General features: G+C 38.8%; 1 protein-coding gene across 2 annotated transcripts in view; it reads right to left on the bottom strand.

The window, feature by feature from the left end:
- casd1 (CAS1 domain containing 1) overlaps nucleotides 1-16,060 on the bottom strand; it is a 26,090-nt gene extending 10,030 nt beyond the window's left edge. For both annotated transcript variants that reach the window (XM_057828455.1, XM_057828454.1), the window contains exons 1-9: nucleotides 15,840-16,060; nucleotides 11,523-11,619; nucleotides 11,302-11,422; nucleotides 7,304-7,348; nucleotides 7,158-7,220; nucleotides 7,037-7,081; nucleotides 6,840-6,963; nucleotides 2,055-2,269; nucleotides 1,562-1,981 (exon numbers count right to left, since the gene is read on the bottom strand). In XM_057828455.1, the coding sequence (XP_057684438.1) occupies nucleotides 1,562-1,981; nucleotides 2,055-2,269; nucleotides 6,840-6,963; nucleotides 7,037-7,081; nucleotides 7,158-7,220; nucleotides 7,304-7,348; nucleotides 11,302-11,422; nucleotides 11,523-11,619; nucleotides 15,840-15,972 (1,263 nt within the window). In that variant the 5' untranslated portion in view covers nucleotides 15,973-16,060. The remainder of the gene's footprint in view (nucleotides 1-1,561; nucleotides 1,982-2,054; nucleotides 2,270-6,839; nucleotides 6,964-7,036; nucleotides 7,082-7,157; nucleotides 7,221-7,303; nucleotides 7,349-11,301; nucleotides 11,423-11,522; nucleotides 11,620-15,839) is intronic.

The following is a 16,060-nucleotide window of genomic DNA, read 5'->3' as shown; positions in this document are numbered from 1 at the left end:
CATTAATGATTGCAAGTTGTCCAGGCCCTGATGTATCAAAACAGCCCCAAATCATGATGCTCCCTCCACCATGCTTCACGCTGGGAATGAGGTGTTGATGTTGATTAATCGACAGTCATAGAAGTTGTCTATAAATGGAGAGAGTTTGGCACTGTTGCTTCTCCCCCATTGGAGGGGCCGTCCACCAAAGATGACGCCAAGAGTTCAGCGCAGAATACTCAGAGAGGTAAAAAAATAACCCTAGAACCCTAGCTAAAAACTTACAGAAATCACTGGCACAGTCCAATATTTCTGTTCACACATCAACTATATGTAAAACTATGGCCAAGAACGGTGTTCACGGGAGGACTCCACGGAGAAAGTCACTGTTGTCTAAAAACATTGTTGCTTATTGAATGTTCACAAAAAGGCACTTGGACACGCCACAGAAGTTTTGGCAAAATATTTTGTGGACTGATGAAACCAAAGTTCAATTGTTTCGGAGTAACACACAACGTTATGTGTGGAGGAAAAATGGACCAGCTCACCAACATCATAACCTCATCCCCACCGTGAAGCAAGGTAGAGGGAGCATCATGATTTAGGGCTGTTTTGCTGCCTCAGGGCCAAGACAACTTGCAATCATTAATGGAAGAGTGAATTCAAAAGTTTATCAGGATGTTTTGCGGGAAAACTTGAGGCCGTCTGTCAGACAGTTGAAGCTAAAAATAGGATGGATGCTGCAACAAGCCAATGATCCAAAACACAGAAGTAAATCAACTTCACAATGGTTTCGGAAGAACAAAACACACGTTCTGGAGTGACCAAGTCAAAGTCCCGACTTAAACCCCATTGAGATGTTGTGGCATGACCTAAAGACAGCTATTCATGCCAGCCAGTCATCCCAGAAATCTGACTGAACTACAGCAGTTTTGTAGAGGAGAATGGTCCAAAATTAGTCCTGATAGATGTGCCAGACTGATCTGCAGCCACAGGAAGCGTCTGGTTGAAGTTATTGCTGCCAAAGGGGGTCCACAAAATATTAAATGTGACTGTTCACCAACTTATTTTTCCCATTCTGTCATCGTTTGCATACTATCCTCATTAAAATATGAAAACCTATGTTTGGGTGGTTTTAGTTAAAGCAGACAGTTTTTTCATCGGTGTGATTTTGACAAAGATCAGATCACATTTGATGGTGATTTTATGCAGAAATGTGAGAAATTCCAAAAGGTTCAGATACTTCTTCATACCACTGTATGCTTATTGCCCATTAGATGCCTCCAAACTAAGATACTTGGGATTTGTTACTTGAGCATTATCATTATTAAAGCAACCAGTGGGGCATCATGATACAATTAGTCAGAATACGTTAAGTCCACCACCGCATATTTCGGTATCGGATTTTTGGAGTTGGGCAATATCAGGTTATCGGTTAAAAAGTCATTATCAGACAACTCTAGTTTCTACTAATGAATGTAAATTAATCGAACGATGGTTGCCAGCCCTTCTCAGTTCAAATGGATTGGTAGTCTACTGCCGTCAATGGCTGCTTGCTACTTTTCCATTTCCAGTTTCTTACCTCTTTGCTGTTTTCATTGTAGAACACCCCCAGAACAAATATGTAGACAAGCGGGACGAAGAAGGTGGAGTGCGTGTAGAACTTCTGCTCCTTCATGAACAAATCAGCACGATCGCACAGATAGAAGTAGGCCATGATGACGCCCATTCTGCACAAGGCCTGGAAAAGCGTCTTGACAGCTGGCGGTGGCGCAGCGCTGGCCGGTTTCCTCTCTTCTAGACTCTCCACGTCGGGGGGCACGGGCCGGTGGTGTCGCTGGTCGCCCAAAACGTGAAGGCCCAGTATAACTAGGCCACAGCCAATGAAGAAGCAGACAGCCAATTTCTGCAGGAGGTTGGGCATCGGCACCGTTTGGCAGCAGGAACCGTCGATGGGTCGCTGGAGTTTGTTGCACAGAGCGTTCATCAGAACCATGGCACCCTGAGAAGAAGCCGCTTTAAGATACAAACAACTCATTTCTGTTGTTTTTTTGGGGGGGAGTGGTCAAACGTACAATATTTCTGGTGCCTTCCGGTATGTGCAGTCCGTCGTCTGACTGGTCGATGGTTTCCATGGCCGCTTGGCGGGTGGCGGCTAGCAGCTTGACGCGCCACCTGTTGTTGCTCTTGCTAGCATCGAGGGCGTCCATCGCCGCTTGGTTGTAGAGCTCCAACTGTCGGTTGGTGATCATCTTTCTGTCCGTTCGCAACAATTCCTCATTTACTGGTTCTGGAGGAGTAAATACACTTCGTTAGCAAAGAGTGTTAGCGGATGATTTATGTTAACTAGCACCATGCGGTCTTGTTTCGTTCGTTTTGTTGAGGGCCGTTAAGAGTCATGGTGAAGTTGCGCTACTCGCGGTAGTGTTTCATTATCCAACAACACAACAATCGTTAGCTTTGATGCTACGTTTTTGTGAAAGTTAGTTATTTGCAGGTGTCAAGAGAGGTACTTTGGTGCCACTTTAAAAAATATACAGTATACAGTGAGGAGCAGAAGTATTTGCACCCTTTGTGATTTTGCAAGTTCACCCACTTAGAAAATAGGTAGGGGTCTGAAAATTCAATCACTGATGCCTTTCCACTCATAGAGACATGATCTGAGGGAAAAATCCAGAAATCACATTGTATGATTTTTAAAATAATTTATTTGTAATTTACTGGGGTTCATGAGTATTTATACCCCTGAGAAAATCAGTGCTAATATTTAGTGCAAGAAACCTTTGTTTGCAATTGTAAAGGTCAGACGCTTTCTGTAGTTCTTTACCAGATTTTCACAATTGGAAACAAGGATTTTGGCCCATTCCTCCACACATATCTTCTCTAGATCTGTCAGGTTTCGGGGCTGTCATTTAGAAACATGAAGTTTCAGCTTGATACAAACATTTTGTATACTGGATTGAGGTCTGGAGACTGGCTAGGCCACTCCAGAACCTTGATATGCTTTTTACACAACCACTCCTTGGTCAGCTTGGCTGTGTGCTTCGGATCATTGTCATGTTGGAAGATCCAGCCACTCTTAAAGTCTCTGACTGAGAGAAGGAGGTTGTAGCTCAAAATTTGACGATACATTTTACCATTCATCCTCTGCTTTAGTCGTCCTGTTCGCTTTGCCCAAAAGCAGCCCCAAAGTATGAGGTTTCCACCCCCTTACTTTACAGTGGGGATGGTGTTTTTGGGATTGTACTCATCCTTCTTTTTTCTCCACATAGGACAAGTAAACTCTGCACCAAAAAGTTCTACTGTGCTCTCATCTGACGACATGGCTTTTTACCATGACCCTTCTGCGTCATTCAGATGGTGCCTGGCAAATTTCAGACAGAGGGCCTTCACATACACTGGTTTCAACAGAAGAAACTTCTGAGCAGTGCATGATTTTAAACCATTGCACCGTACTGTTCTACTGATAGTAGCATTTGAAACTGTGAAACCAGCTCTCTTCCGGTCATTGACTAGCTCCTGCCGTGTAGTTCTAGGCTGAGCCTTCAATTTTCTCATCATGGGTGATGCCCCACGAGGAGATTTTTTTCATGGAGCCCCTGTCCGAGGTAGATTATCAGTCATGTTTAGTCTTTTCCATTTTCTAACAATTGCTGCAACTGTTGATTTATTCTCACCAAGCTCTTTCCAATTGTCCCATAGCCTTTTCCGGCTTTGTGGAGCACAACAATTTTTTTCTTTAATGTCTTTCGAAAGCTCTCTGGTCTTGCCCATGGTAGCATTTGGATTACGACTGACTGTGGGGTGCACAGGTGACAATAATGAGCTGAAACGGGTGGTGGGTGGGTGGTTACTTATTGGGTATAGGTGGACTTTTTTTTTTAATGTAGACTGACAACTCTTTGAGTGTCATAATTATTGTTGATTCTCAGGGGATACAAACACTTATGAACTCCAGTAAATTACAAATAAATTATTTTTTAAAAAATCATATAACGTGATTTCTGGATTTTTTTTCTCCCAGATTATGTCTTTATTAGCGGATATGCATAAATGATTGAAATTCCAGACCTTTAGCTATTTTCTAAGTGAGTGAACTTGCATATTCACTGTATTTGAGGCTAACCACTATCCACAGTTTGCTACGACAAAGCTGCTATACTAGCTCCCTGATAGCTGAGGTGGTTAAGGAGTTTTTATCACCAAAGAACCATCATGTGATGCTTGGTGCCATTACGGAATAACAGTTTAAAAATAGTAAATGATGATTTGACAGATTTATAAAGAACAGACATCTATAGAGCTGCTATGCTAGGGCTAGCGCTGAGAGTTGCTAGCCAGAAGTACAAAACACTAAAAGGATTTAAACAGACAAACAAGATAGAGTGGATTTTATTGATTTCTGTCTTCATTATTGTGCTTTAAGATTGGCTGTGAACACGCCAGTGGCGGATGTGACACTGCATACCTGGCATTTCATTTAAATAAATAAGTCGCAACTCATTTTGCAGATGAGGTCAATTTTGTTAAGACATTTTTTCACTCATCCATTTTATCTTTCGATGTAAATATCCCATATTAAAATAAAGCAGAGTCAAGTGTGCCTTATATACTGTATTTTTCAGACTATAGTTGCACCTAAATATAAGTCGCACTTGCCAAAAATGTGCATTAAGGAGGGGAAAAAACATAGATAAGTCGCATTTTGGTGGGAAAGAGTAACCTCAGCATTTTGCCAGTCCCTGACAATTTCCTTGCGGACTCCAAACTTACTTTCTGCTGCTTTGCAGATTGTAATCTGTAGAATATGATTTTCTATTCGGTTCCATTTGGTTCAGCCCTTTTCAGTTGTGTTTATAAGTTACTGCTAATGTTGACACACAGGTTTTGAGCCCCTGCTTGCAGTTTAGTGTAAAAATAACATGTGAAATGATATTACAATGTGTTAATAATATCACACATACGTCACTCCTAGTATATACTGCACCCCAGGCCAAACAATGGGGGGGGGAAATTGCGACTTATCGTCCGAAAAATAGGGCAGTTTTTTTTTGTGTATGTCACTTTTATTAAATTTGAGTAGTGCAGAATAGAGCAGGGCGGTAAACCGAAAATTTACCGTCACCGAAATTCTTAATGATGACCGACGTAATTTTGACCATGTCGGTAAATTCGGTAAATTAATAAAACAAGAAAATAGTCTTTTCATCCAGCTTTGATTCTGTGTTGTTCGTCTATGTTCATTCCCCTTTAAGAAAGCAGTGAATGTGCTTAGGTAGGGAGTCACGTGATCATCAGGAAGCCAATCAAACAAAAGCCCGGTAAGCTAACGCTAACGCTACAAGCAAAACGTGATGGAGTGTGGCTTAAGGGAGGTTCACCAAACTTTCAACCGACATTTAGTAGACTCTTGGTGGCATCCAGACGGGCTTTCACCCGCTGTCCTCCTTTGTTCTCACGATTTCCGGAGATGGTGCTTTCAGTGCTTTCTACTGGTAGCCAGGCTAACGCTACAAATGAACGTTATGGAGTCGGATAGAGGCTCTAACCTTGTCGAAACGGCTGAACTTAATGAGTGGATTAGGCACGGACTGCATCTAGCAATTACTATGTGGCGTTATTTTGTATCTGTCTGTGTGTGTGATTCCTCTGATAGCTTTTGTGATGGTAAAGAATTCTGCATAAAGTACAATCCAATGGCGAAACTTATAATGACCGAGAAATGGCCCCAGCTATTTTTATTGTGCGTGCATTTATGAAAAAATGCACTGGGGGGGGGGGGGGGGGGGGGGGGAACCCTTAAACCATAAAGTAAACACTTGTATTTAATAATTATATCACAGCAGCCATTAACAATAAGTTGTCTTTTTGAAGTGTACTGTTCAAGCTGCAAGTCATTTGTGTTGCAATTACATGTTTGCACAGGCATATTGATTTTGACAATGTACATTGTTCAAGTCATACACGCTGTTATAAATGTTCATACTTGAATTCTTATTGCTTACAATACATTTTTATTAGGGCTGTCAAACGATTAAAATTTTTAATCAAGTTAATTACAGCTTAAAAATTAATTAATCGTAATTAATCGCATTTAATCGCAATTCAAACCATCTATATAATATGCCATATTTTTCTCTAAATTATTGTTGGAATGGAAAGATAAGACGCAAGATGGATATATATTTTCAACATGCGGTACATAAGGACTGTATTTGTTTATTATAACAATAAATCAGTTCTAAATCAGTTATAGAAATTTTATATTAAAACCCCTCTTAATGTTTTCGTTTTAATAAAATTTGTTAAATTTTCAATCAAAAAATAAACTAGTAGCCCGCCATTGTTGATGGCAATAATTACTTCTTACACTATAAAATCAGTCGCACCCAAACGCCAGCAGAGGGCAGCAAAACTCCGCAAAACACAATTAACAGGTGGGCCTTTCACTCTAGTGACATTTAAATATGTCTGAGCTGGGCAAGTGCGTTAATTGCGTCAAATATTTTAACGTGATTAATTAAAAAAATTAATTAACGCCAGTTAACGCGATAATTTTGACAGCCCTAATTTTTTATAAATTTAATGTTTAGACTGCATGTACAATTGTTAAATACAGTATATCAAATTGAATGCTGGTAAATAAATCAACAAGAAATAGTTAATCTGTATTTCATGCATTGATTCAGATTTTCAAATTATATAACAGTCCGCTTGGGCGAATTTATCGTCATTTATCGTTATCGAGATAAATCTGCTCAATTTATCGTGATACATGTTTAAGGCCATATCGCCCAGCCCTAGTGCAGAATATAGTCAAGTATTCTCTAGAACGTTAAATACAGTATTTTATAGATGACCTTGAAGGACCCAGTAGACCTCTCCGCGCTGGGCCAAGCTCTCCAGATGTTGAGCCATGGCGGTCACGTTGACTTTGTACTGCTGTAAAGTCTCGCTGCTGCCACCATGCAGTTTAATAGACCACTGCGGTGAAGAAACAAACAATAAAAACTGACTCGAGTGTCGTCGCCTCGTTTCCCAATATGCAATAATATACCGTTGCTGCACCAAGGATGACAACATCGGGCTTTGCTGAGCCTTCCTGCAATGCAACACGTTTGGTCAATTACAAAACTCTTGTCACGGACCTCCCCAACGGCAGAAACATCCTCCCTTACATGCTTCCATGATATCAATCGCTCTTTCATCGAGTTATTCGCCTCCGGATTCCACAGGAAGTCCTAAACAGACAAAGAAAGGCGGATGCTTTATCACTTGTCAGATGATGGCTAATATGAAAGAAAAATGGACAAAAATAGCTCACCACATAAAGAGAGAGGCTTTTTTCTTCAAAAGCAATGTCCACATGCTTCAATCAGACAAAGAAAGAGATTCTTGTTAGGAACAGTGTGAGGAAAAACAGCGTGAACCATACGGAATTTCTTAGACTTCTGTATAAATGAGCAAATAATTTGTGGTCTCATTATCTTAATAACAAGAATAAACAAAAACAAAAAAAATCTGTGTAAAATAACAACACTCTGACAACTATTGTTAAATATTTGTATTGAAACCAGGAAAATGATAAAATTGTGAATTCATTGTTCCATTAATGATAGCAAGCTTTCCAGACTGAGTAAGCAAAGCATGCAAATACCAATGCAAATAAAATGAAAGAAAGCAAAGAAGCGATTAAGCTTTATTCCCATAAAATTGTTATCTAAAATTCATAAGTAAAGTTACACAGCTGTCTACATCATGACGTGGGGGAGGGCAGGCAGGCACTCTCATGAGCGAATATGTCCTTGAAAAGGTACAATGTACTGTATGTACTGCTTGTCATTTTTCCTCCAAAATGTCATGTGACTCGTTACAGTAGTGCTGTCAGCATTGCAGCAGAGATTAAAGAGGTGGGGGGGGGGCACCCTGTTAGTGCTCAGACCATACGCCGCACTTTACATCAAATTAATGTGCATGGCTGTCACCCCAGGAGTAAGCCTTTTCTGAAGACGGTACACAAAAAAACCCGCAAACAATTTGCTGAAGACATGTCGACAAAGCACATGGATTACTGGAACCATGTCCTTATGGTCTGATGAGACAAAGATTAATTTGTTTGGTTCCGATGGTCTCAAGCATGTGTGGCGGCGACCAGGTGAGGAGTACAAAGATAAGTGTGTCATGCCTACAGTCAAGCATGGTGGTGGGAATGACCCCCCACCTCTTCAATCTCTGCAGCAATGCTGACAGTACTCCTCTAACGAGTCACACGACATTTTGGAGGAAAAATGACAAGCAGTACTCAATTTTGACATTTAGGGATATACGTAGTTCTCATGCGGTGTACTCACTTTTGTTGCCAGGGGTTTAGATATTAATGGCTATATTTTCAGTCATTTTGAGGGTAAAATAAATTAACTCTATTATATAATCTGCACACAGACTACTTTTCATTGTGTCAAAGTGTCATTTTGTCAGTGTTGTCCCCTGAAAAGATATACTTAAATATCTGCACAAATGCGAGGGGTGTACTCACTTTTGTAATACACTGTACTTTTAAGCAAGGTAGATTTGCCAGTACTCATTATTTAAAGCAGCCAAAAAAATTTATGTCCGTTACATTTGATTTCCAATCACCTAATGATCCAGCAGAAACAATGGAAACATGCCTATACAACACAAAGCTGACCTTAAACTGCTCTTTTTCACAAGAAGGTGCAAAAACATTAGCTGTTTCAAAGGCAGAACTTATTCCTCACAATAAAACAATACAATTTACTACATGTGAGCGAAATTTCCGATTATTATTAGATTATTCGTGATTCGGCTGTGGAACTATTCACAAACATTCAAATTCTGATTATTGAAATTTGTCAAGTAAAGCGGAACTTAAACACAGTCAGCGCGGTCTTCGGGACACAATGAGGAACGGACCGAGAGTAAACATGCTTGTCATTACCCGGGTAATGACAATGTTCAACTCACGGCTCTGGCTCAACTCATGCTGCAAGATTAAAAAAAATAATACCTGACTGCTGTCGACAGCCGCTACAAACTACACTCACATAATGCTACGGTAGATATCACATGTATAAAGGACTAAATGCGAAATTACAGACTCTACGGCGTTAGCAGGAAATGTACAGAAAACTAGATGCGAAATGACAGACTGGAGGGCTGTTGTAGCGAACCTTCCAAGCGAACCTAATTAACTTTTTATCTAAAATACTCCTATATCAGCAAAATCTTGACTTGAATCTATCTTTAAATTAGAAACAGTCTTAAAAGTTTTACATGTCGAAAGTAGACGGAAGGGAAATAATTAAATAACGGGAGCAATTTTAACAACTTTAACGGTTGATTCACACCATTAAAATAATTGAATGTAGTTAAAAGCTGCTGATACAGAATGGGGACTTGGGTATTTTATTTACCGTTTTGAACAGTTAACTTGATACTGAAATAGTCGTTTATTTAAGCCTGAGAGGATTTTTGTACAATATTCGTAACTAATGTGCGAAATACTAAAAGCAGCTAATAGCTGGCGGGGATCAATAATCAATTTAAAATCTAATCGTAGCCTCTGAATCGTAATCGTATCGTTAGGTGCCCAAAGATTCACGCCTCTACAATTTACACTGGTGGAATGAATTCCATATTTTCTTTTGCCTTTAGAAATACTTCTTTTAACCAATATACTTTTTTTTCACAGATTTCTGTAAGACCGTAATTTTTGTGCTACAAGGCGCACCTGACTATAAGCCGCCACCCACCAAATTTGACACGAAAACGGCATTTGTTCATACATAAGCTGCACTGGACTATAAGCCGCAGCTGTCCTCTCTGTATTATTAGATGTTTACACCAAAACATATTAACCAGTAAAACTTATTTGTCAGCGGCATCATAAAACTGTCTAAGACCAAATGAATCACCATGAAGCTTTAAACGAATCGACCTCAAAGCTTCATTGCTTCAAGAAGCTTCATTTGGCCATCACTGCTCCTTTGGGGGAGAGAGTCAGCCTCTGCTGCCACCTGCTGTCAACACTGTTGTCGTCCAACATGCCTCCTAGCATGCATTGCAGCACTACAGACGTAAATCACAATAAAAATTCATGTTGTGCTAATTATTTCTTCAGTTACTGTTCCAATTGTTTTGTTAATTGCTAGTTATGCTATTTCGTAACACTTTATTTGACAGTGGTACCATAAGACTGTCTTAACACCATCATAATTATAACATGACACTGCCATGAGCATTCATGAATACTTATGACTGATGTCATTTTGTGTCATCCGGCAAATTATCTCACTTTTGAATGGATGTAAAAGATTCGAGCTGGACATAATTGGAGTTAGTGAAATAATTTGCCGGATGACACTAAATGACATTTGTCATGAGCATTCATTTACGCCCATGATAGTGGTGTCATGCCATAATTATCACGGTCTTATGGCAGTGTTATGACGCCGCTGTCAAATAAAGCGTTGCCTATTAACCCAAATAAATCAACAAATAAACCGCACTGGATTGTAAGCCGCAGGATTCAAAATGAGAGAAAAAAAAGTAGCATCTTATAGTCCGAAAATTATGGTATTTCGCATGTTTGTAGTTTTACCGCTGTACTTAATCCGGGTTTTACACGTTCTGCATATGTAGTAACTTTTGTACACCAACAAACAACGCACAAATAGACATGGAAATACACGTTAGCGAATTTGATAATTAGCTTTGCGCTCGGCACAAACTGTTAACATCTCAAAAACAACAATAAAGGCTCAACAGTAGAAAAGGGTTTGTGTACTCATCTCTTATAGACGCACACTCAGGACATTTTTCAATTAACATGACTTGAAACTACTGCTGGACAACTGAAAGGCAAGGAATAGTGAACTCGCTCTCTCCCCTCTCGCTCTAAAATATAACTTGTGCACAGAAAAGGACCCGGAGCTTGCCCGTCTCATACACAAATGTATTTCTGAGTCTTGTACAGGAGTAAATCGCTCACTCAGTAAATTCCGCTGCCACCATCCTCAACTTGTGCATCCCTCAAGGTGTCCGGGCGGCAGACGTGTCTTAAATTTTGTTCCGCTAGCAGCAGCTGTCATTAAGTCATGAGAGAAAATCATCGTTTTTGAACATTTATGAATCGTAATCGAATCATCACGTGTCGAATCTCGATGAATCTAATAACCGACGCATTGGCACACCGCTAATGAACAAAATGGATTTATCGCCCAGAGCTAGTATGTTGTGATGTATTTTAAAATAATGTGTTCCTGTGTTCATAAATTTTTAGCAGATGACGTCCAAGCATACCTTCTTGTCATCTTCTTTTTGTCCAGGGTTAATAATGTCAATAAAGGAGTAAAATAGCTGCCGGATTCGGGAATCTCCAACAAAGGCCACTCGCTTTTGAGAAAGGCAGCTTTTGGCTTCACTGGCACAGAGAATAAAAAAACATTGTCAACAAAGAACGCAGCTGTAGGTCCGCTTTTAGATCTTTGCTTTGCATACACACAGCACAATGTCTGACTCACATGCTTTTGTATTTGTGCATCATGCAGCCATAAGGCTGCCAAACATTCTCCCCCAAGTAACGTCCGCTGGATAGCAGCCATTCACATGAATCTGCTCCTGGGTGGGGGGAGAAGTACAGCTTTTTTTCAACCATCATTTCTATCTGAATGACTACAAAAAATATTCACCGTCTATGTATAAATTGCTTTTACAAGCACCAGTCTAACAGCTCAACAGAAAAGAAAAACATGCCAATTTATTGTCAATGAGAGCAACAGCAGCTGCTGCCAATAGGATTCTCAAAAGTATCAAAAATTAAATGCTGTATCCAATTATGATATTTGATTGCAAAAGTATTGACACTCATTTGTTTTTGCATGATTATATTGTCATGGGATAAATTTGATTTTGCATTAGTTTTGATAGCAATGGACGATATTTCTGCATTTGTCTTGTTCAGTCAATGGCTGCCATTGACAGCTCTAGACGTCCAATCCATTTGAAGTGGGAGGGTTGACAGCAAATGAAAAAATGTTCAATGTGGAATGGATGTCTACTAGTGATACTCATTTTTCAACTCAAAATTTTTACTAGGAACATGACGATGCCAGCGCTAATGGCACTGAAAGAGTTCATTTTAAATATATATATATGATCTTAAGTATTTTATAACAGTAGTTGGCTATGGATACTAAAAACTCCCATGAATAAGCGGGTAATGGCTGTACACAGTGATCCCTCGCTACTTCGCGCCCTCAGTCCATTGCGGATTTTTTTTCAATTAAAAAAAAATAATAATAAAAAAACAAGCTGTCCCGAGCCGATCGCGTAGTCTCACTCTCGCTCCCTCCCCCTGCTCTTTATTCGTCACGCCGTGCACTGGACTTGCTTTTTAAAGTTAACGATGTTGACAGATGTCTGGGTTTGATCTTGCCACAGATGCTTTTAAGCCAAAGCTTCAAAGCACCACATGCGTCAATCAGCGTTGAAACTACTGAAATATCACTGAAGCGATGTTCTGTCATGGCAGATTTTAGCTAGTTTAACCAGTTTGCATTATTTTATTGCAATGTTTTTCCTTATTCAGATTTGTTTCAAGACTACAGTTACAGTTAGACTTCACTTTGATGGTTAATGCAGCTATTGCAATTTTGTTGTTTTATCACAATAGATTGGTTTATTTACAATTAAAAAACGAGAAGCCATTCATTTATGAATGTGATTGCACTTTAGTTTACATATTGAAATGTTCAGATATTAAGATTGGAACGAGGCAAAATAACATGCTTTTTCTCTCAAATATATTGTTATAATCATTTGTTTCAGATGTACTGTAATTATTTTCTGTATAAAAATGAATTTGATGCTCAAAAAGTATTTATTCCGTCTTATATTCGGGTCAATACGGTATATAAAAGTTGTAAAGCAATAAAACTGCAACACAAATGAATGAAATGAACAAAAAAAATATATTTTTATAATGGTCAAAATTGTTTTTTGAACAGATCATATGACTAGCACCTTAGCACCTCATTTGCTTTGCATATAATTTTCAACAACAACAAAAAAAAATATGGGAGGGCAATTTTATTTTTCAAATTATTTTTTTCTTTGATTGAAAATATTTTTTTTGATTGAAGCAACTTTTTTTGGATTTGAATGATTTAGACACAAATGTCCTACCCATAATATGGCCCAAACACAAAAAGGATGGCTTCATTCAAAGAAAACTTTTTTAATGAAAAGTGTTCAAATGCAATTTTTTCAATCTCAATTATTTTTTCGCATTCAAAAACGTTTTCTCTGAATGAAATGTTTCTTTTTTTTTTGATTGAAGCGATTTTTCTATTTGAAAATATGTATTTTTTGAAGCAACTTGTTTTTTGATTGAATAATACAGACAAAGTTTACTTCAATCAAAAAATAAAAAAATAAAATAAAATAGCTTTCACATGCATTTTTATGGGTTTCAAATGTATTTTTGCACTCACATTTTTTTTTGATTGAAACGACTTTTTTTAATTGAAAATATATATTATAATTAAAGATTTTTCTTTTTTTTTATTGAAGCAACCTTTTTATTTGATTGAATAATAAGCACACAAATATACATCCATATAGCTCCGTCCAGGATATACATTTTTTGACTGGGGTAACTACATTGGCACGACACCGGCTTGTGTACCACATTCAATGGATGACGATCTTTGCGAAAAGTATTGCCTAGCAGCCCGATTTAGAATTCCCCTAAAGAATGATGAAAAACAAAAAACGCTTATTGTACTTATTATTAGAGCTGAAACGAATACTCGAGCAACTCGAGTAACTCGACTTTAAAAACTGATCCGAGTAATTTTATTCACCTCGAGTAATCGTTTATTTTGACAGCTCTAAGCATCACGTTTTGCTCGGACTATTTTTAATGCGGGACAACACGCTGATGTCACGTGCGTAGAGGAAGAAAAAAACAAACAAAAAACAACAACAACAAAAAACTTACTTCAGCGGACAACCGGTACAAACGACGCCGACGTTGCTAAATACTAGCCCGCACGATGGTACGTTGGTAGCAGGTAGCGTCTGATGAGTCTCATAGAGATCACATGTATGTTGAACTAGATCAGCAATGACAGACCCGGCTGTGCCTGGGCAGCATTAGTAAACAGCCGCCATCTTAAAGCAGTAGAGCGCTAAGCGCTAATAAAGAGCGCTAAGCGCGAATAAAGAGCGCTAAGCACTAATAAAGAGCGCTAAACGCTAATAAAGAGCGCTAATAAATAAGATTAACGTTACTGTCACTAGCTCAAGTAACGTTAGCCTTGCGGAGGGCTAGGTTTCTATTAATTATGACCACTTTCGATGCGTGGCTAACGTGTCTTACATACAGGCTTTAACATAACATAGCGTTGTGGAGTGATGAGGGTGTAAAATAAAAACTCAATAATGCTAACTATCAATTTTAGCTCAGTAGTCATCTCTGGATAAAACACCAATTAGCACTGGTCTCTAATGTGCTCCAATACAGCCTGTATCATACATTTATTTTGAACACTGCAAAAACTCAAAATCCTGTCAGGACTTACAGTTTAGACTAAATTAAAACTTAACTAGAACTTAAAAATGGCTTGACACAAATAGAAATTCAATTGAAACAGGTGGGAAAAAATCCTAACTTTTAAGTGATGTGTGTTATCAAGCGTAACGGCATTTTTAGGTATACATATAATATACTGTGTATATATATATATATATATATATTTTTTTTAATAAGATCTAAAGGTTTTTTGAGTGAAAGCAGTGAATTTGTCTTTTTTTATTCTAGTTACATCTGAGATGCAATTGTTGGCTGTTTTCAACAATATACATCGAAAATAAAGACATTGATTGACTGAAAATGGTTCAAGATTAGATGAAATGTCTTGTTTTCTCATGTACATTTACAAATACTCTTCACCTAAAAATATATTTGTTTTATCCGATTACTCGATTAATCGATAGAATTTTCAGTCGATTACTCGATTACTAAAATATTCGATACCTGCAGCCCTACTTATTATTATTATAAATATTCTTGTAAGTTAATTTCATTGCTGACACTGCGTTTTGGGGTCATCAACATGTTGTGCCCCCCCCCCCCCCCCCACCTCAAAAGTCAAACTCCGCCGACGGTCCTGGCCACCCATTTACCGCGAAAAACGAGGGAACCCTGTACTTGACAACGCATACCGGTTTATCCACTTACAAACCATTCAATTATGATATTAGCATTCCAATGTTCTTGTAATTGCTTCTTGCAATAGCAAGTATCACAATCTTAGTGTCAATATTAGGGCCGGCTAATGTTAAGAATGTCGTAATTAGCACACTACAACTTTACTAGTCAGGCAAAACTTCACTAGTTGTTGACAATTGCATGTCACGAGTACTGGTAGTACTGCAGTTGTACCTCACTTGAAGTAACATTCCAGAATACTTAACTCAGAAACTGTACAGAATAATGGACAGCACGTTTCAAGTGTGATAGAAGTAGAGTCAATAGTGAAAAGAATGCAGTAGTGTAGGAGAATTAAGCTATCAAGGGTCGTGGATTTCAGTCAAGCATGCTGCCAAACAGGATGTAAACATTGCTACAGGACCTCAACGTCACCCAGCAAGCCTCAGCCGAAAAAAACGAACGTTAAGCCGGCTTTTGCTACAAAATAGCATCATTTCACCTCCAGTAAAATTTGCAAAATAACGTAAACGGATGGAAAATTTACATCTGAACAAGGAGCTAGCGTTAGCATTAGCATGTGGCAATTGTCGCCATTATGGAAGCGGTTCGAGCGGCTACTTACCTCCGATATAGCGCGAAGTAGCGTGGAAGACGGAGAGTAAAACGACGAGCACGAGCGATATTAACTTGGCGTTCTTAATGTTGAAATGTTGGTTTATATCTCGCTTGCCCAGGCTGTAGGCCAGGCCCGCCATCTTCGCTGGTCCATGACAACAAGCAGCTGTGAATACTCCGAGGGCGCGTCTCCAAACCAAAGCTCGTTGCCATCCCCTAATGCTCCTT

This window comes from Corythoichthys intestinalis, chromosome 22 (assembly GCF_030265065.1).
Source record: "Corythoichthys intestinalis isolate RoL2023-P3 chromosome 22, ASM3026506v1, whole genome shotgun sequence".
Taxonomy (NCBI): Eukaryota; Metazoa; Chordata; class Actinopteri; order Syngnathiformes; family Syngnathidae; genus Corythoichthys; species Corythoichthys intestinalis.
This window is presented reverse-complemented; position numbering and strand designations above follow the sequence as displayed.